Source organism: Dipodomys merriami, unplaced genomic scaffold, assembly GCF_024711535.1.
Source record: "Dipodomys merriami isolate MVZ:Mamm:240054 unplaced genomic scaffold, mDipMer1.0.p SCAF_1, whole genome shotgun sequence".
In the NCBI taxonomy this organism is placed as follows: domain Eukaryota; kingdom Metazoa; phylum Chordata; class Mammalia; order Rodentia; family Heteromyidae; genus Dipodomys; species Dipodomys merriami.
Window position 1 is genome coordinate 101,091,856 of NW_027202270.1, and position 21,072 is coordinate 101,112,927.

The 21,072-nt window shown below is 39.7% G+C and overlaps 1 protein-coding gene across 5 annotated transcripts in view; it reads left to right on the plus strand.

The window, feature by feature from the left end:
* Nucleotides 1-21,072, plus strand: part of Npas3 (neuronal PAS domain protein 3) — an 890,187-nt gene that overhangs the window by 632,853 nt on the left and 236,262 nt on the right. For all 5 annotated transcript variants that reach the window (XM_070026490.1, XM_070026480.1, XM_070026491.1 and 2 more), the window contains one exon: nucleotides 8,440-8,529. In XM_070026490.1, the coding sequence (XP_069882591.1) occupies nucleotides 8,440-8,529 (90 nt within the window). The remainder of the gene's footprint in view (nucleotides 1-8,439; nucleotides 8,530-21,072) is intronic.

Sequence of the window (21,072 nt, forward strand, 5' to 3'; positions counted from 1 at the left end):
GCATGTATGAAAATAGAATAATTTAGCCTATTAGAAAATGTTCTTTAAAGGTGGATAGGAGAAAGTAGTAAGAGAAACATAGAGGGTAGGTGTGCATTTCTTCAAAGTATATTATATTCCTGCATGGAAATATAACAATGAAACCCTTTTGTGCGATTAATATGTACTAATAAAAAAGAAAATCAATATGCAATAATGTGTGTATAAAATGAAGACCACTCCTTGCTACCCATTAATCTACAAGATGCTAAATAAGAGCTGTTACTTTTCTTCTTTGTTGTTTAGTTTATTGCCAACACCTTGAAAGATTCCTGGCATCACATGTGTGACCAAATACCATGCGTCCTGCCAAAGCAAAGTGGCAATATTTTTAGGGCTGACTTTTGCCAAGGTGCACAATTCCTAATAAGTTTGAAAGAGAAACCTAAATTGATTGATTGATTGATTGATTGATTGATTTTGAGTCTGTTCGAGGACTTGAACTCAGGACCTCATGTGCTTACATGGCTTTTTTCTTTTTCCTTTCTTTCTTTTTTTTTTTTTTTTTTGGTCAGTCGTGGGGCTTGGACTCTGGGCCTAGGCCTGGGCCTGGGTGCTGTCCCTGAGCTCTTCAGCTCAAGTGCTCTACCAATTTCAGCGACAGCACCACTTCCAGTTTTCTGGTGGTTAATTAAAGATAAGAGTCTCACAGACTTTCCTGCCTGGATCCTCAGATCTCAGTCTCTTGAGTAGCTAGGATTACAGGCATGGAGCCCAGCTTTCATGGCTTTTTCACTTATGGCTAGTGCTCTACCACTTGAGCCACACCTTCTAGAATTTTGCTAGTTAATTAGAGGTAAAAATCTTAAGGACTTTTGTGTTCTAGCTGGCTTCAAACCTCTAACCTCAGATCTCAGCTTCCTGACTAGCTAAGATTATAGGTGTAAGCCACTAGCATCTGGCTTGAGAACTCTGAATTTGAAGGGAGAGACAGATGCACAAAGGAAGAACTGGCTCCAGATTCTGAAGAGGCCGTATTTCCATTAATTAACACATATGTACAAAAAATACTATCACATTCCAGTGAACAGTGTCTTACACTAATGAGCAGGAATCTTCTTCTTGAGACAAAGGAACCTATAGGCCACATGTCAACATTGGCCAGGGCCAGGGGGCTTTCATTCTGGAGAACATCCAGAGTTGACAAGGAGTCTGGGTGCCAACTGTGGGGGCCAAAAGGTGGGTGTAATGTTCCCCAAATTGCTCACATTGTCTTTGCATCAGAGCTTGCTGTCCATTTGGCTTAATGTTGAAATCAAGCCATTTACATCCATCAAGATTGGATGTAAGGCTTGAACCAGCATCCAAGAGAGCTAAAGGTCAGCGTTTTGGTATACAGATCCCACAAAATAAGATTGTAATGAACAGAAGCAAAACCTGATTGCCTATAGTTTCTTTTTTTTCTGTTTTGACATTTCACCATCTTACCAGCTCTCTTTTCATTCTGGTATATCTCCTCTAAGAACTTCAGAGAGGCTGCTGGTGCCTCTAAAATGTTTCCTAGCCTATGATGTATGGCTTTCTGTGTTTTAGGAAACTCTCAGGAAAGGTGCTTTGAAGTGTCCCAGTATGTTGTTCTTCTGGAATTGTGTGTGTGTGTGTGTGTGTGTGTGTGTGTGTGTGTGTGTGTGTGTGTGTGTGTGTGTGTGTGTGTGTTAAAATCATCAAATTTGATCTAATTGACCCTGTCTGGTTATATGCTTGAAAATATGTAGATTTTGATGCATGCATGGTATTGACTCATTGGAGAGGCAGGGATCGACACAGACAACTCAGGGTGAGAGTCTAGGGGCTAAAGGAAACCCTAGCCCTTTGATGTATACTTTTATCCATTTTGAGAAAATATACTTGACACAGATCACTTTTTTTTTCTGAAAACAAGGCTTTTGTGTCTGCACAGTGCCACATTGTTCAAAGTCAGATTGCGAAGTCGAAATTAGGGAAGCGCTTTCTTCCTCATAAGCAGATATATATGGGCACTCCTGGGCCCAGTCCAGATTCTCTGAAGTTGCCGGGAGCTTCACCCCCTGGGGGCAATTGGAAGGCAGTTTAATACACTTTATTAAAGCATGATGGTTTTCATAGCCAAAACTTCAGAATGGTTTTTCTTTCTACCTGTTTTGTATGCATATACCTAGTATTGGGGCTTGGGCCTAGGCCTTGTCACCTTAGCTTTTTCATTCAAGGCTGACACTCTGTCACTTAAGCCACACCTCTACTTCTGGCTTTTTGATGGTTCCTTAAAGATAAGAGTCTCTGACTTAGGCTGTCTTTGAACCACAGTGTTCAGATCTCAGCCTTCTGAGTTGTTAGGATTATAAGCATAAGCTGCTGGCAGCTGGCCTTTTCTAGTTCCTTTAACTTCCACCAAATGAGTGGAGAAGATAGGTACAGGGAACCTTGTCCTGACTCTGCAAACCAAGCTTTGCCCATGGTAAGAGCAGCTCACTTCTCCCTATCTTCCTAGTACCCTACCCATTGCTCAGCTCTTACAGGTTGCTTTGTCCCAGAGCCTCTCTGCATTACCAGCCAAGGCACTACAGTACACTTGTACTGCTTGTATCCAAAGTCTGAAAAGTCATGCTCTGCTCTTGGCCTCATGGAGGCAGGAAGGCCAGTTGAGCCAAGGATTGTAGAACACATGGGTATTTTCTCTGGAGTTGGAGCCTGAGGTTAGAGGAACATCACAGATGCATGGCACATTCGACAGGGAGCACGGGCGTGCATTTAAATCATGCTATATCTTACTTTTTTACTGATGTAATTGTGAAATATGTTCTTTTTGCATTCATAATTAGGGGGTGGAACAGATGGTGAAGGCTTAGTTTCAAATAATCTGTCATTAAAATAACCTAGCTTACTGGTAATTCTTCTCTCTAACCAGAGTCAGGTCATAAGAAAAGAGTTTAGGGTGATTTTTTTTCTCCCCTGGAATGTACAAGAAGGATCCACTAATTTCACAGTGGTTACAAACATGGGAACGCTCCCTAGAATGGCAGCAGAGTAAGATGTCCCTGAGAACTGGGCTGCCATGGAAAATGCTTTAAAAAAAAAAAAAAAGGAGAAGCAGAAACAAAACTCCTATGACAAATATAAATCCATTTAGCACAATGCATTAAACATTAGTATACCTTCAATCATGAAGCTGTAGTTTCATACCCTGCAAGGAAATAACCTCATCACTTGATAAATACTGTTAGAGGCTTCAGCTTTTGGGTTAAGAATCTGTGCTGTACACTTTGTATGTTACTCTGATGTCAGGGTGGGGGGGGCGGATATAAATTATAATTACAGGCATTATTATTCATAGATGCTACAGCTCCTGACTTTAGAATCAAGCCTCACACCTTGTGTGTGTACCTCATAGACTTATTGGGATGTGACAAAGGAAATCTCCTATCAGCCCTGTCTGGATAGCTAAGAACTGTTTTCAGTAATAAGAAAACTGTCCTGATAAATCAGATACTTTCATGTCTTCAAAATGTCTGTTTTACTGTTTCTTCGAAGATTTTTTTGTTCTCCATCTGCTTTAAGGGAAGCAGATAGATTTCCTCATGGCTTTATAATAAATCTTCTCCAGGAGGGGCTAGCATTAACATTTGTGTAGCTTCTTTTTCATCTTAATCCAACCTTAGTTAATAATCAGAAAATTCTACATAGTGGGTAAGAAGATGTAATTAACCCTTTGACCCCAGAATCTTAATTGGCGCCTGTTGAAAACAGTGGGCAGTTTAAAAAAAATTTAAAAGTAGCCTGCAGTGATTGAACAGCACAGTATATAATAGCTTGCTCAATTCAAAATTTTTTTTTTAATTTCACAGAACTTTCAGATTAATCACATTTGGTTTCCAAGACTACTGATTGAATGTTTCCTTCCTCCTCCCACCTTTTTAAATGGAGACACCCAAATGAAACCAATGTTGATGCTCCTCTTCAAAAGGTTTTGGGCAGACAGACACAGCTACCCATAGACAGGGATGACCTTGAGTCTGAAGGTAATGGCTGTGTGCCCAGTGACTTTTCAATCCATTTTTAGACCCAAGATCACCCCATTCCCTAGCTGAAAGGTAATCAAATCTGAGTTATGGATATTGTCTCAGACTATAGATAGATAATGGACCAAAATGACAAGCATAAAAGCAAGCAAATATAGTTAATTAACCAGGTTTTTCAACCTTGATTGTAACTAACCAGTAACCTGACTAGTTGTTCTTCCCCTACTAAATTGGCCATTATTTTTAATTGAATTGACTGGATGTCATTGAGTCATGTAGACATAGACTCATTTCAGTCTCACTAGGAAAATTGGAACATGTGTGAAAGCTTCTATTTTTTTGCCAAACGAAACTGGCCAGTTCTTAGATGGCTTCTGCTTTATAGTGTCAGATGTTTTGCCTCCAGATATTTCTTTCCCCATGATGATACCCAAACCTCCTATAATACTCTAGTAAGCACACAGGGTCTGAACCTGATGATAAAAGTCAGTCTCTTTTGGTGTGGCAATGACATGTCTCTCCAGGAAAAACTGTATACATTTGGGAAGACAATGAAAGAATCCACTTAACCCTGACACTACAAATACCAGGACATTTCCCAGACCATGGTCCAAATCTGTGGTATGGAAGTGTGCAACTGGTCTAATCACTCATCAAACAGGTTCTGGAGAAAGTAATTTTCTTCTTAATCATTATAGAATACAGTATTTGATACCAAGAAGAGAGCATTAATAGAACTGGATTTCATAAGTCTCAACAATTAATTGCTGCTAGATGCTGGTTAGTCTCACCATTGAGAAATTCAGTGTGGTTGGGAGTTCACGAAGCTAACAGAAATCAGCTAATGTTGTAAATGGTTAAATTATATTCTGGGAGTGCGAAGAATTTGATCCTGGTTCTATCACTAGCTGGATGTGATCTTACCCAGCCACTTCCCATCCATCTCTGTGCCTCAGTTTCCTCGCCTGTAAGATAAAGAATATCTCTATGTCAGTTCCATCAGTTCTTTCTTTGGGAAGATGGCTTACTCGGGTGTTATGATTGTGCAGGAAACTATGGCTGTTAAATTGAATGAAAAACCTAGCAAAGCCCTATGCTCCAAGGGAAGGGTCAAAAGAAGATGACCCTACAATCTCAAGTCATCCTCTAGAGACATTTTGTTTAAGGGGTAAAACATGCTGAAGTGAGACTCTCCCCAAACTTCTAGAAAGGAGCCTTCTATACCTCTCTACTGCTTTAGCTATATTGAAGTGAGTACTGACTTCACTACACCTGAAACCAGCACAGAGGCCAGTGTGTAAGGCCCAGAATGTGCAAAAGGTTATATCTGCCCAGGTCCTGAAGGGAGCAGAGAGGAATTGACAGTGCTACAATGTAAGGAGCCTACACTTAGTGGGTTTGTTTTCCTCCCATACTTGATTCTAGAGAAATCTACTGAGCTGAGATAATGAGGTGACCTCTTGGGGAAGTAACTTGTGAACTTTCTTGACATTGGACCTCTTTCTTCTATGCGTAATGATGGGATTTGAACAAATCATTCAAAACAAGTGATAAAACTGCTTAAGAAGTCATAGGCTGCTTCTCAGTGTAAATACTCTAACTTCAGAAATGCTGTGAATATTTATCATTTCATTAATTCACACATATCAATTAGAGAATGTTTATTTTTAGTGGAAAACAGAATTAGTTATTGAGTCTGTCTGTCAGGATACAAATCCAAACTCCAAACACAGGATGGGCCTGTTGCCTAACTTTGCTAAGTATCAATTTCCTTGTGTATAAAATGTAGATGATAACATAATTACTTCATATGATACTTGTGAAGACTTGGAAAGACAGTACATGCAAACTGCTTGGCACATATTGCTTAATAAAGATACCTGTTATTGTTATACACTTAGATAAAAATTGGTTGATTAGATAACTTGCTTTTTGTAAGGAAATATAAATTTTGAATTGTTTTTCAGAACTTACTAAATCAGTGGACAGGGTTGGATATCACCCACAAGTTCTGATCAGTGTTGGGCAATGAAAAGTGGTCAATAAATATGAAAAGCCATGTTTTCTGTTTATTTAGAAATATACATAACTATATCTGTCACTATCCATATAAACATATGTATGTCAATGAATATAATTCATTGCTTTTGTTTGTTTAGAAATAGCTGGAATTGGGGCTAGGAAGGTGGCTCAGTGGTAGAGTGCTTGCCTTGCATGCATGAGGCCCTGGGTTCGATTCCTCAGCACCACATAAGCAACAAGAAAAAAGCCAGAAGTGGCTCTGTGGCTCAAGTGGTAGAGCTCTAGCCTTGAGCTGAAGAACTGAGGGATAGCGCCCAGGCCCAGAGTTCAGACCCATGACCGGACCCCAAAAAAAAAAAAAGAAAAGAAAAGAAATAGCTGAAATTGGTACAGAACAGAGATTTATTTCTTTCTCTCATCTGGAAGCTGGTATGTCCAAAATCAAGGGGCCACATCTAGCCAGGGCTTCTTGCTACATTGTCCTATGGCAGTAGGTAGAAGGCTGAGTGATCATGCGCAAGAGAAGGCAGCATGAAAGAACCAAAATCCATTCACAGGGAACCTACTCTTGAGACAACTCACCTGCCCAGTGAAAACAACATTCATTTTTGGCCTATTCATCACCCAAGGACCTTGGCCCTCAACACTGTTACCCTGGGGATTCTGTTTCCAAAACATGAACTTGGGGCATGTATTCTAACTATAACATCTGTATGCATATAAATATTACACAAAATGTTCAATATTTAAGGAAATTGAACTTACTGCTGGGACTTGAAGGTGTGTGTGTGTGTGTGTGTGTGTGTGTGTGTGTGTGTGTGTGTGTGTGTGTGTGTGTGTGTGTGTGTGTGTACTAGCTAATACTGGGGCTTGAATTCAGGGCCCCTCTCTTACTTGGCTTTTTTTCCTACTTACTGCTGGGACTTGAAGGGTGTGTGTGTGTGTGTGTGTGTGTGTGTGTGTGTGTGTGTGTGTGTGTGTGTGTGTGTGTGTGTGTGTGTGTGTGTGTGTGTGTGTGTGTGTGTGTGTGTGTGTGTGTGTGTGTGTGTGTGTGTGTGTGTGTTAGCTAATACTGGGGCTTGAATTCACTCTTACTTGGCTTTTTTGTTCTCCAAGACTGTACTCTATCACTTGAGCCACAGCTCTGCTTCTGGCTTTTTGCTGGTTAATTGGAAATATGAGTTTCATAGACTTTTTTGCTGGCTGCGAACCACAGTTCTTGGATCTCCACTTCCTTAGTAATGAGGATTATAGGCCTGAGCCACCAGTCCCTGGAACTGAATTTTACACACATCTTTCATTGTGTTCTATTTACAACAGTGCATTCTTTGTTTCCACATGTGTCACTCATATATAGTTCTTGCATTTGCATTGTTTCCTGCACTGCGAATTCACAGGCTTCACCACCACTAAGATTTAAAACTTCCTTTTCTAATGGCAAACTGCACTTGTGCAGTCCACTTTGTTCAAAATAAACAACAGAAAACAAAAGACTCACAGGTGATGGAGGATGTGCAGTGATTTGGGTGATGTTGTCGGTGGATTCCATGGTATTGTGTTCTACCTAACCTAACCTTTCTGGAACTACAGCCCTCAGTGTACAGAGTGCACTGAGGTTCTAGGTTTTGTAGATGTGGTCCTCCTTTCTTCTTTTGTTTTCAGGAGTTATGATAGATAGTAGGTCTATCACAATAAAGCTGTAAAGCAAGGCTGGTGACATGGCTCAGTGGTAGAGCACCTGCTTAGCAATAATGAGGCCCTCAGTTCAAACCCTTTTAATTCAGAATATTGCTAAACAGGATTGCAGTTTGTAAGATTTCAGCTCATAAACATTCACTCATAATGTAGTGTATTGACTTTTGCTGTTTGTTCTAACCCAATAGGCCCTTGGAATGAGGACATGATTTTTTTTATTAATTTGCAAATTGTTGATGTTCATAGTAGCTCAATTAGTGGTTTTACTGGCCCTTGATAGGAAAGCATTTTTTTTCTCTTTCACTTCATTAAAATTTCCATTCCTGTTCAGCTATTTTAATAGAGAATCTTGCTGATTTAATCTCGGTAGCCACTGAATCTCCTGAAATGAAGGCAATGTCTCATAAAATCAGCATGACGTTATTTTATCCATGAACGTAATGTGTCTTGATCCAAATGGCACAGACATCAAGAAGTCCTTGAAATAAGAAAAGCTTATAGTCTTCAGCTCTTTAATTTGCTTGTCTATAATACTATGCTAAAAGATCTTTGGACTTTCATTACACGCAAAGAAAAAAAATGGTCTTAAATTTAGTGTGTTGTTCTGTGTTGGTTGTCTTATTAGGCAAATCCCTCTCTGTATATTTATTGACCTGTTTATATGTGTGTGTTTTTTTTTCTCTCGCAGTCCCTGGATGGCTTTGTATTTGCACTAAATCAAGAAGGAAAATTTTTGTACATTTCTGAAACAGTATCCATCTACCTGGGCCTCTCACAAGTAAGTTGAACAATTTAGATTTTTGGTTTTGACTGTGTGGAGGCTCCGTCGGCCTCATGCTTTCCCCCTTTTTTTTTCTTTTAAGGGATATTTTATTTAGCATGAATGATCAAATTTCGTATTTAATGCTTCTCTTCGACCCTTCTAAGTCAATGAGAGACTTCAGTGCTGAGTGTTCAGAATAAACTTGGGCTCCAAAACTTCAGTCCCTCTTCCCACCTACTGAGGATCATTATTAATTTATTGAGAACAAATGAAGTTCCTTCCCTTGGTTGTTTTGAACTTTGAAACCTCTGTGCCCAGTAGGAGAGGGCCACACTAATAGGGCTTCCCTTGTGTCCTATTACTGGATGTTTATGGAGTAGCCTGCATTATCCTGGGAGCTGACACATTGGCAGGAGTCATTTGGAGTTAAGGAATGCTGAAAGAGACCATTAAAATGTGTTGCAGGGAGGGTTCCAGCATGGTTATATGTTGCCGCCTTTGCAAATGCTTCCTAATGCTGGAAGACAATGTCATAAAGTAAGACACCTTTAATTGTTTGCTGTTTAATTGCTCAGGCGTGTTTGTCAGAGGGTAGATGAGAAAGAAGATGGAGTCTGATAGGGTGAGGAACACAACCTGGATGTCAGGTCCTGCTGTTACCCCACCCCTACCTCCCCTGCAAACACAAACATTTCAGTTCCACTGGGTTCCAAGACACAGGCCACACATGGACAGAATGCCAAAATACCCCACAGTAAGGTCTGCAGTTCGGCTCATTATCCAGATTTTTTTGTCCATGAAAGTGCTGAACATCTGGGTATTTGTACCCATCCAGGTGATGGGCTGAGTTTAACACTTTCTCTCTGACCCAGTATAGAGCAGACTGAGGGACTCACCTTCCATGGGTGTGTGTGGTGGGGAGGGGGGAGAAGGGGAGGATTGGCCAAGTTGATCATCTCTCCCTCATTCAGTTACTCCTTGGAGCCAAAGATGGAGATAAGATTTGCTTCTCTCCTCTCAAGCAAGTCCCACCCAGCCTCTGAATGCTGGCATGGTTCTAGGAAATCATCCAGCACAGCCGAACCTTTTGGCTGCAAGCAAGTTTACTGGGTGAGAGCTAAATCAAGAAAGACACGAGGAAATAATAAAGAGAGATTTGGCATTTGAGGACTGGGGGAGGAGGAGAAACACTGCCAAATTTGATTATTTACTGTGGAGAATCCAAACAAGGGGTGCAATCTCATTTATGCTTCCTCAAAGAACATGCAGGCTATCAACTGTAGCATGTTAGAGTAATTCTGTTTTATGTGGACTTTAGAAAACCCAATGATAGAAACTGAGCTATGGTTAAGTCAGTATTAGTATTCTTGTATCTCATTGAAATCTCTAGTTTGGTAATAGCCTTTAATAGATTCAAAGCCTCATCTGAGTCTGCTTAGGACCTAGCATTGAGAATCTCCCTTTTTGAAATTGGTCTGCCACCATGTTATTAAAATACCAGATAGGACCAAAATTACCACCATTTCTTACGCAGGGATGCCTCTATTTCTCTGTTTATGCAGAGTCCCCAACAAAGTTTAATAAGCCAGTGAAGAAGAAGGATGAATAATTAGTTTAAGCAGGTAAATGCTAATTAGGGAACTCCTGAAAGCATCCATTATATGCTAGCTCCAAACACATTTTCCAGCCCTGGTTAGTGGTGTAATCCAAATTCTGTCAAGGCAACTGCATTTTCTGTAATTGAGATGTGTATGTTTGCTTTGCATAACAGATGGCTCTGTATGCTTAGACTGATAGCTAGGAAAATAATAATTGCATTATTCTGGCCAAAAGAATATTAGCTCTTGGGTTTTGGCCATTTCAGTCAGTCGTCCTGCCAGCACAGCATATGCACATATATGGATTGGATTTTCAAGGAAATTGATGCATCTGGAATAGTGTGGCCATCTGAAATATCATCTGTTCAAGAAAAATTTGGCTTTAACCCTGTGCTGCTTTCTCCTTAAAAGCAGTCTATTTCTCTGTTTCTGTACTGCAGCCTTCAGTACATCTTTTCCTAAAATGTGAAACAAATAATTAGTGTTTCTACAGAATAAAGTCGTTAAATGGAAATGGTAGACTATCTGGCAGTATCTATCCAATCAGATCCGGCCTTCACCTGAGATGACTTTTTAAAGTATGCTCAACTAGTCCATCCTATGACTTCCTGGGGCCAGACTATGGCTGGGAGATGCTGTGGCTTCTCCTGGGGTGGGCGTTGCCAAGGCTGGCAGTCACATTCACAGGCTAAGGTAAGGAGATTCCAGACAGGGGGCTTTCTTGGCCTCCCATCTGAAAAGATGAGAAATAAATTGATGAAAAAAAATAGCCTGCCACTGATGGCTCATGCATGTAAATCCTAGCTACTCAGAAAGCTGAGAGCTGAGGATTGTAGTTCAAAGCCAGGCAGGACAGAAAATTCCATGAGACTCTTATCTCCAGTTAACCAGCAAAAAAAAACAGAAATGGAGCTGTGGTTCAAGTGATAGAGCACCAGCCTTGAGTGGGTGGGAGGCAGGGAAGCTGGGGGAGAGAGTTCAAACCCAGAACCAGCACAGAAAATGATGAAAGGAAGGAAGAAAGGAAGGAGGGAAGGAAGGAAGAGAGGGAGGAAGGGAGGGAGGGAGGGAGGGAGGGAGGAAGAAGGAAGGGAGGAACAAATGGGGGAAGGAGAGAAGGAAAGAAGGAAGGAAGGGAGAAAGATGCATTTTTTACTTGCTTTCTTGGTTAAAAACCCTGATCAGTTCCCCACCACTCAGCCTTCTCTGAAAGGAAGAGCACCAGCCATTGATGCTGACTTAGTTTGCATAGAGATTAAATGAGTCATACCAGGTGATGGCACCCAGAGCTCCGAAGACAGCTATCCTCCCTCCTATAATGGAATTGGCAGAAGTGAAAAATGAAGAAAGAAAACAGAATGAGTCCTTAATGCTGAAAACGTAGCCATGATGTGTGGCCAGATTTTATGAAATTGCTTCCAAACATAAGGGGCTTAATCACCAGAGAATCAAAAAAAAAAAAAAAAGGCATTACATGGTAAATAAAAAAAGCATTTGTAGTTGATATAGGGTTTTAAGGCTTAGAGAAAATATTTATGTGTTGGCTTATACCTCTTCTTTCCACAAAGGATTTGAAATAAACATATACAGTAAAAGCAGTGTCAAAATAGAACAGTGTAATAGGGAAAGGGGATAAACAGAAATGGGTAATCTGTTGCCACAGAGTAGGAGAGCATCGAACATGCTTATAAAATGAGATATGAGTCATCTAATAAAGCTTCAGTTGTAGCTATGAGCTTCCTGGTAAGCAAAGCAAAAAGAGAGATACAGTCAACAATCAAAAATTTAAAAAAAGAGTATTGCTTCTCAAGAAACTGCAATCAAGAAATCAATCTCACAGAGGATTCCTTGAGAGCCTGAGACATATATTATATCTTACTGGTTTGCTTCCAAAGGAGTCTACTTCTATACAGCAAGGCTATAATGATCTACCTGGAAAATGTGGACATGTACTGTAAATCTTATGAGCTGGGGAAATCCCCTGCCCCTGAGCTATGGGCATGCTGAAGACCATTTTGAGAATGACATTCTGTTCTGTAATCCAGGTAGTACTGGATACAATAAGGATTTATTTATGGGGCTTCAAGTCAGGTTTCCTTCATCCTCATTTCCTTCTAAATCCTTACAAAAAAATACAACGGTGGAATTCCCAGAGGAAGAGGACCTGGGTTTCAGTTAACCAAAGCATCAGCAGGAACTGAGGTTCTCTGAAACCACTTTGCCTTGTGAGTAAGGTGAGGGATGATGGTAGTCCCCTACACCTGTCCCAGCAAAACAAGTTACTGGAGCCCTGGCCTCCAACCAAAGGGGATTCAGCACTTGTTATGTTAATGGTCATGATGTCATTAGAAACTACCCTGTGCACAGCTGAAGCCTCTCTGGGATTGTATTCTAATCACCCCCTCATTGCCTCCAGTGCCAGTCATTGCTCTGCTTCCAGCCACATCTCCACCCTCATAGGAGACATTTCTTGGAGAATGTCAGCCAGCCAGACCAGAGCTGCACATAAGGATACAGAGTGGCTTGTCCCAAATCCATTTACTGAAAAGAGGCAGGGTGGTAAGGATATAATGAAGGCTAAAAGAGGTGAAGGTGAATGGGGGGAGGGAGGCGGGGAGATAAATGATTAAATTTTGTTTTCCACTCCAAAATTCGTGCCGATATATTTACCACAAACCCCTCTCCTACATCTTGTTGTTCATCTCCATGGCTTAGATTTCTCTGCATTTGTTATATAGAATGGCAAATAAAATTACAGCTCCAGCACACAAGTACAAGGTCAAATAAATGACAGAGCTCAGTCTATTTGTGAAGCTATTCTGAAAGGGAACCGTGGTGCCAAATGTGGTTTATTTGAATAATAAAGAAGAATTAGATTCCCCTGATAACTTGGCTGAGGGCCAATAAATCACTGGAGGTTAAGAATGCTTTGCAACTGCCATGTCTTCCTTTTGCTTCTCCAAAGTGAAACCCTCACCTCTCCCATCCTCTGTTGTTCAGCACAAATCAAGTTAAGGTTAGTAAGTGTTTAATATACTTACTTCCATGTATGTAAATGCTATCTATATATTTCTTGAGTGGAGTGAAAAAAGAAGACATTAGCACTCCTTACAAGTTATTACTCTTGTGTGGTATCATCATATGCTACAAAGTGGTGTTATAAAAACAACAACCACAAAAAGGGTATTATTATTTCAGTCAGCACAGAGCTTTCAATAGCATAGCCAAGTGTTAGCATTGTTATAGTGAATAGTCTAAATGTGTTCAATATGAAGATAACTGGAGTTGCTGTACAAAATAAATGCAAATATTACTTCATATATCTTTTAAATTTTTCCAAATAAGCATATCTTAATATTGGACAAAAACAGAAAAATAGATCATTTCATGCAGCTTGCAACAACCTTTCTCTCTCCCCATGGCCCAGCACCACTATCTGTAAGTCTGCATTTTTTTTCCCCTGTACTAATCATAAAAAGTTCATCACTTCTGGATACAACAAAGAAAAATGCCCTTTTGAATGTAGAAGCTCTGAGGGTTTAGAGACTATTGAGAAAAAAAATAGAAGTATCAAAATAATTCAGAAACAGTACAAGGCACAGTGGCACATTATCAATTTACAACATTTAAATTGATAAATGCTTGGTGGTGAAGGCCTACAAGGGCACTTTGAAAAGCAAATAGCGACCTGGTGAAGAAATTGATTTCCCACCCCCCCTCGAAAATGACTGCATGATGCATCATTTGACTGCATGCTGTCCGAGTGCTTGACAGAGATAATCTCAGCAATCCCACGGGTGACCTTATCGTGCTCACCAGGGCAACTTTGTCTACGTTCTGACTTTGTGCATGTCAAGGTTCCTCCCGGCAGGATCCTTGGGGGTGGGGGTGGGGGGGAAGTTCCTCTGTTCGATCCAGATATTGAACTGATCTCTCAACCCCCTTTCCCTTCCACCCCCACCCACCCTAGCAAATAGGCAAACACGCCTTTTTATTTCCTCCATAATTATGAATGAGCCAGACAGAGGAATCCAGCCTTGTGCTGTGCATCTTTGTAGAAGCCCTTATTGCCTGTTCGTTCACATGGGTCTTAGGTGATCATTTATAGTGGCAGTAATCTTGGTATCAGAAAGAGCAGAAAAAAAATTCCCTGGTATTCTCTTAGGGACAGCATAACCATCTGAAGGAAAATCTGAAGCCTTTTTTCATCTGCATGTTTGCAGATTTTCCCCCTTCTCTCCTAGAATCTTGACATAGAGTCTTGAAACTACCTTAATGCTTAATGCATGTATGTTACTTTCTATAACATGATCCTCTCTCCACCCTGTGATTGTATATTGTGTCCTTACAACTTTAAACTTGTGTGGCAATGACACAAAGCCCAGGGTCCTGTATTGCCTTGTGTTCTCTGTCTTGAGTTATTTGCAGAGATTTGATGTAACCCACAAGATTTCTTCAGGACCACTGGTATTTGGAAAGTATTTTTCTTCAAGAGAAGAATAATTGTCAATTTTCATGCTTTACTTTTTTTCCCTCTGTTGGTATTTATGTATGTGCTGTCTGTTTATCAGTCGTTGATAATTAGAATTCTTGATTAGCCATGTCTTGAAAGGAGCAAATCCCTGCCTGGCTTGGCCCCCTAAAGCTACAGTTTCCCCTCTGCCTTTGACACCCTCGGCTCACCATCTTCAACCCCTTTTACCTCCTGCTTTCATCCACAACATTAATTCTGAGTGAACAAGACGTGCTTCCTTGCTTTTGACAAGATTTGCTGCAGTCTCATGCGACAAAAACCCAACACTCATTCCAGATTCAGAAAGTAGGATTTATAACAGCATTTTAATTTAATGTTGGATGTCGAACATATAAAGAGATCACAGTAGTACTAGAGCTGAAAATTGATGCCTTTTTTATTAGTGTCCTCTCAGAAGTGGGAGAGACGCTGTTTGTGCAGTGGAGCACAGAACAGCCCAGGCAGATGAATGAGGATATGCTATCTGCAAGGAATCATATTTCAAGCCACTGTCGGCCTCTATTGATGTGTTCAGAGTTGAAAGGTTATGCTAGTAAATGCCATCCGAATTTCCAGCATTAGAAATCGGTAGAATAATCTGCAGGCTGTCACTTTATGCTCAGCCTAAATGTACTGTGTGTGGATGTTTGACTTATTCTAATTCCAAATTAATTTCTTTTTACTAGTGCTTTTCTTCCCCCCCCACCCCCCCACCATGCTCAGTTTCTCAGATGGGACTGGTTTTTAACAGGTCTTCAGGACAGGCCAATGTCTGCCAAAGAAATGTGTACCATCGTGTAGGAGAATCATGTTATGCTTGTTTATTCTTTTGAACCTGTTTTACCAAGCAGTGAGGCCGAAACACAGGACTTGAGCAAACAGGAGAGTTTTCTTGTTAGACTGGACCTTTCAAGCCAGGCTCACCTTGTCCCATGGATACACAGAAGGTACTCTACATTGCTTGTTAATTCCTGGAATTAAACTGAGCAAGAGAGAAAAAGAAGACATAGTTGTGTTCATTTTATGAATAAGGAAATCTAACAAACACTTTCTGTGAAGCAAGCTAGTTCATTTGCATGGATAAAAATGGTATTTTTCAGATTCACTTCCGGAGTAGAGCACTAAGCAAAACTCAGATTAAGAAAATTTAGCCATCACTCTAAAGTCTGTAATTTATTCATTTTTAAATAATGAAACGATGTTTTTCTGAATTAACCCATGCATTATTCATGCAGTCCTGAGCAATGTAATGTCCCCGGTTTTCTGGAAAGCAATGTACATTTCTTTGCCTGACAAAGCAGTGTTTTCTATATGGTATTAATTTAATGGGTTATTTTATTATGCAAAGTTTGAAAGTAGAGATAATTTCTGTCCATAATGGGGTGCTTATGGAGACAATATATGCAAAATAAAACCTCTCCACCTCAGCCAGCTCTTCATTCTCAGCCTGGGCCCTCTGAGAGGAATGAGTGAATGCAGACTGCTCATATGAAGAATGAGAAATAACTTGACCTGCTGGGTAGGGGGTCAAAAACTCGTTAAATTCATGGGAAATCCAAATTTCATTTCTGTATACACACATTCGATCTATATTGGTTTTAGGGCATACATGAGAAGATGTGGCCTTCATGACAGGAATAACATGGCAACAATTTCATTGTAATTTCAGCTGAAATATCTAGAAATGGACTTAAATTGTTGCCTAAATTCTAGAATTAGGCTGATAACAGTAAGCCGGATACCAGTTTTGAACCACAAATACCCCATGACCTTTAGATCTCTTTTAGTCCCACTTTTTCTTTTTGTGTGACAGTCTAAAACTTTAATCTCCTTTCCCTAAACACGTGTCCCTTTTAAAGAGACTGATAACAGCTGGCTCAGTTATTTAAGTTATCTTTAGATGTATTCTATTCACATACCTATATGCATCTACAAATGTTTCTTTCTGATTAGTTTTTATGCCTACTGCATTCTTTTTTTGTCTGCGGATGTAAATAATTTCCACAATGGTTCACTGAAACAAGCAAACCTGTTTTCCTCTGGGTGTCCCTTCTCCTCTTCCTCTCAGTCTTTCACAGCTGCAAATTGACCACATTCAATAACAAGACAAAAATTTTCTCCTCTGCTGTTAATTTTTAATGTGCTAGCAGATTAAGCCTATTGCTTTCAATAACTAAGCAGAATTTTTTGACAGCAGGAGAATGGATACAGAAAGGAGTTTTCTCTAGGAAGGAAAGGAAAAATTGGTGTGAGATTAGACCTTTTCAGGGAAATCGGAGCCCCCTAGCAGAGGTAGAATACAGAAAATCCCAGAAATATGTCAGTGACATAGCCTTGGAATGCCAGGTAAAGAATCATAGATTACATTTGGGGTTTTGGCTGGGCTTTAGAGCAGCAGCCTTTATATGAACCAATCTTCCTCTATGGCTTTCTCTTCTCAGCAGAAGCATGGGCTGGGGGCCACAGGCCAGGACCCTTGAACACTGCTCTTCTACGAGACACTAGCAAACAGGCTCTCTGGAAAGAACGCAGGCCTTCAGGAACATGCGTATTAAAGATAATTTCACACAGATCTGAGCTTTGGCTTTTGGATTTGAGGTGTTTGTTCCTACTGTATTTAATTATGAGCTTGCATCTGACTAATCAAAGTTTTGCTGTTAGAGATGTTAAGGCTTGTAAAACTTCCAAAATGACCAAAGGTAATTTGTATTAGCAAGTACTCATATGAGAGATGGGTTTCCTCCTTCTTGCCTTTCAGTATCTATGTAATCCTTATCTAACCACTGAAATCAAAATGGAATGATAGAAGGGGAAGAGAGATACAAAAGAAAGTGTCTGAGGTATTCCTTTTTAAGATCATTCAGAAATGACAATGAAAAATGACAGATATTTTGTTGGCAAAATGTTTACTAGTGTATATTATGATACAATGAGGTTTAACTGTGGTATTTCCATACATGCATATCGTGTACTATGATTTAACTCACTTCCTTTATTACTCTTTCTTATCTTCACTCCCCATTTTCTTAAACAAGCTTAATGGGTTTCATTGTTCTATTTTCAAAACCTCTTTAACCATCTCTTCTTTCCTTACCTCTCCCACAGGGTCTCAGTACAAACAATCCTCCTTCCCCTGCATCATTTTATACTCATGCCATGGTTTTATTTTCTGTTGTTTTGTTTTTTAACTCTAGATTCCATTTATGAGAGGAGATGCAATATTTTTCTTTCTCAGATTGGCTTATTTCTGTTAATATGATTATTTCCAGTCCCATTCATTTTCCTGCAAATGACAACTTCATTAATGACTCAGTGATACTCCATTTTGTATGTGTATGTATGTATGTGTGTGTGTGTGTGTGTATGTGAGAGAGAGAGAGAGAGAGAGAGAGAGAGAGAGAGAGAGAGAGAGAGAGAGAGAGAGAGAGAGATCATATTTCCTTTATTCATCTGGTGATGGTCATCTACACTGATTCCAAAGTGAGGTTATGGGAATAGTGCTACAAGAACCGTGAGTTTGCAGGTATCTCTATTGTGTGATGACTTTGATTCTATTGGATGTATGCCCAGGAGTGGTACAACAAGACCATACTGTAGTTCTATTTTTAACTTCTTGTGGAACCTTATTTCCACTGTACTAATTTACATTCTCACCAAGAGTATAATAGGGTTCTTTTTTCTCTCTCTCTCCTGAATTCTCGTCAGAATTTGTTGTTGTTTTGTTTTCTTGATGATTGCCATTCTGGCTGGGATAGGATGAAATCTTAGTGTAGTTTTGACTTATATTTCCTTTATGGCTAAGATGTGGAAACTTTTTTCATGTATTTATTAGTTATAGACAAATGTGCTTCTTCTTTTAAAAACTAACATTTCAGTTCATTTGTCAGACTAACTTTTAAGCATGCTTCACTTCTCCTTGTGAATCTCTTCAGCTTTGGTGGCCAAAAGTTATAGGAATATTGTTTGGAAGAATGAAGCGTGATTATGCTTTTACTCCTGTGAACTCTAGTTGTCTAGGGTCACTTCAAAGTGCGATACACTCTTATAACATCCCATCTTCTAGCTGTTGGGATGAGAAAGTCTGTACCTCTCTTGAGTACAGAAACAAATTCAAGGAAAACAAGGAACAAAAATGAACACCCATTCTCTAAAATTATATTTAAAACAAAACAAAAAAACATTTTTCTAGTTCGTGAATTAAAATTGGTGTTTCAGAGTTTGCAAAGACCAACAAAAGCCCACGCCATTCTACTACATTTCAGAACTGTTAGGGTTACAAGAAAAGCATGCAATTACTGACTCAACCAGTCCTTCAATAAAATGCAGGGGCCCTACAACCCTGGGTGTAGGAGACATTGAAATTAGAAGAGTTGAACTAAAGATATTTCGCAAATGTCACAACTGCTCTGTGACACAGGATGATATGTTCATTCCTTCATTCTCACTGAGAACACCTGGGGAGGTGCTTAGGAAATCAGATAGCACCTTTTAAAATAATTATAAAAGAGGCATAGATTAGGAAGCAGAGAGGAAAATCAGACAATCCTGGTTTTCTATGTTACTCATTTTGAACTGTTCAGGGCCATCAGCTTCCAAGTCACAGCAGTATAGTAACTGACTGTAACTGTATGCAGTCCTGAGGAGAGAGAGTACCAAATGTGACTGTTTCTAAAAAATCAACTGTTTCCTAGACAGGAGATCCAATAACATTCATCCGGTACTTCATTGGTGGTGTTTCCTATTGTCAATTTCTGACTGGATCCTTTCTGCGTGTGTGTGTGTGTGTGTGTGTGTGTGTGTGTGTGTGTGTGTGTGTGTGTGTGTGTGTGTGTGTGTGTGTGTGTGTGTGTGTGTGTGTGTGTGTGTGTGTTTTAGACATTTAGTCTTTGGGAAAAATAGGAAGTAGAACTCTGGATTGGGACCCAAGAAACCTAGTCAAGGTTTTGTCTCTGTGACCTTGAAGCATCCTGCATCTTAATTTCTGAGTATAAAATGAAGGGGTGATTCCTGAGGCTCCTTCTTTTCAAAGAGTATTCTCTGCAATTCCTTCACACTGGGAGAAATCCTAGGCACTGGGGCAAGGGTGGAGGAGGGGAGCCTGGAAAAAATAGGCTATTTTATTTTTAACCTTCAAAGGAATTTAGTTGAGCAGATGCTACCCTGAACTAGTCAGAGTAGAAAAGAAATGATATGGCTTTTAAAGGGCACATCTCGCATATCTACTGGGGTAAAGTAATTCTGGCAATGCTTCAAAGGATATAACTTTTGATGGTAAAGTAGGTAGGCTATGGAATGAAATCACATATGGCAAGCTGTCAAAGTCTCCTACACTTTCAGTACATTTATATAAGTGCAAATGGAGCCTGCTTAGATGGAGTCCCTAGCAATTTCCTGCGAAGACTGCTTTCAGATTATCTGATATTATTTGACTAAATTATCTCTGTAGAAGCTGAGGACAACTTTTATGATCAAATATTTTGAAATTAGTTTTCCTCGTTGGCAGATTATCTGAAATATGAATTGCTCTCGTTTGAGCACTCGAAATTGAAAGGCTTTGGGTAATAGCAATTATATAAAAACAAGGGTACTGAAGTGCTGTATATCACGCTGAAGGGGATATGTTTATAGGTCAGTGATGTCAATAACTAGTTCTCTCAGATACCTTGTCGTTACCCTTTTATTCTAGGCTAATGCAAAGGACAGACTGACTTTCTTTTTAATGAGCCTATTTCATTTTCCAGAATGCATATGGATATTAATTGACTCTAGGCATTTGAACATCATCAATTCGTATTTATTACATTTCCCAAATCTTTCATAGGATATCTAAAAAAATGAGAAAAGCATTAAAAATTCATAAAATCTAAACAATTCTGAGGTATTAAATGCTGATTCGCACCTTCTTGATGCTCTTTCTGGGATGTATTTCTTTTGCCCTGTGGACCTCCATTCATATTTGAAGGCCTCCCAAATTAACTATAATTGTAAGTAATGCTTATTAAGTTCTCTCTAAGTGATAATACAGTTCTAAGTCTTTTAGATCAATTAAAAAATATATTCCTAACTATTGTTAGGTACAATACTGTCCCCATTTTGTAGATAAGTAAATCGCTAGATATTGTGATGCTAGCTACTTGGCTACTCAGGAGGCTGATATCTGAGAGCTGAGGTTTGAAGCCAGTCCAGGCAGACAAATCTATGAGGCTCTTATCGTTAAGTAATAGGAAGAAGCTAGAATGGGAGGTATGGCTCAAATGGTGCCAGCTTTGAGTGAAAAGCCAAAGAGAACAAGAGGCCCAGAGTTCAAGTCCCAGTGTAGACACACACATACAAAAAAAAAAAGAAAAAGAGGGAAAGGAAGAAAAGAGGAAGGAAGGAAGGAAGGAGAAAAGAAGAGAAAGGGAAAGGGAAAAGAAGAGAAGGAGGAAAGCACAAAGGAAGGAAATG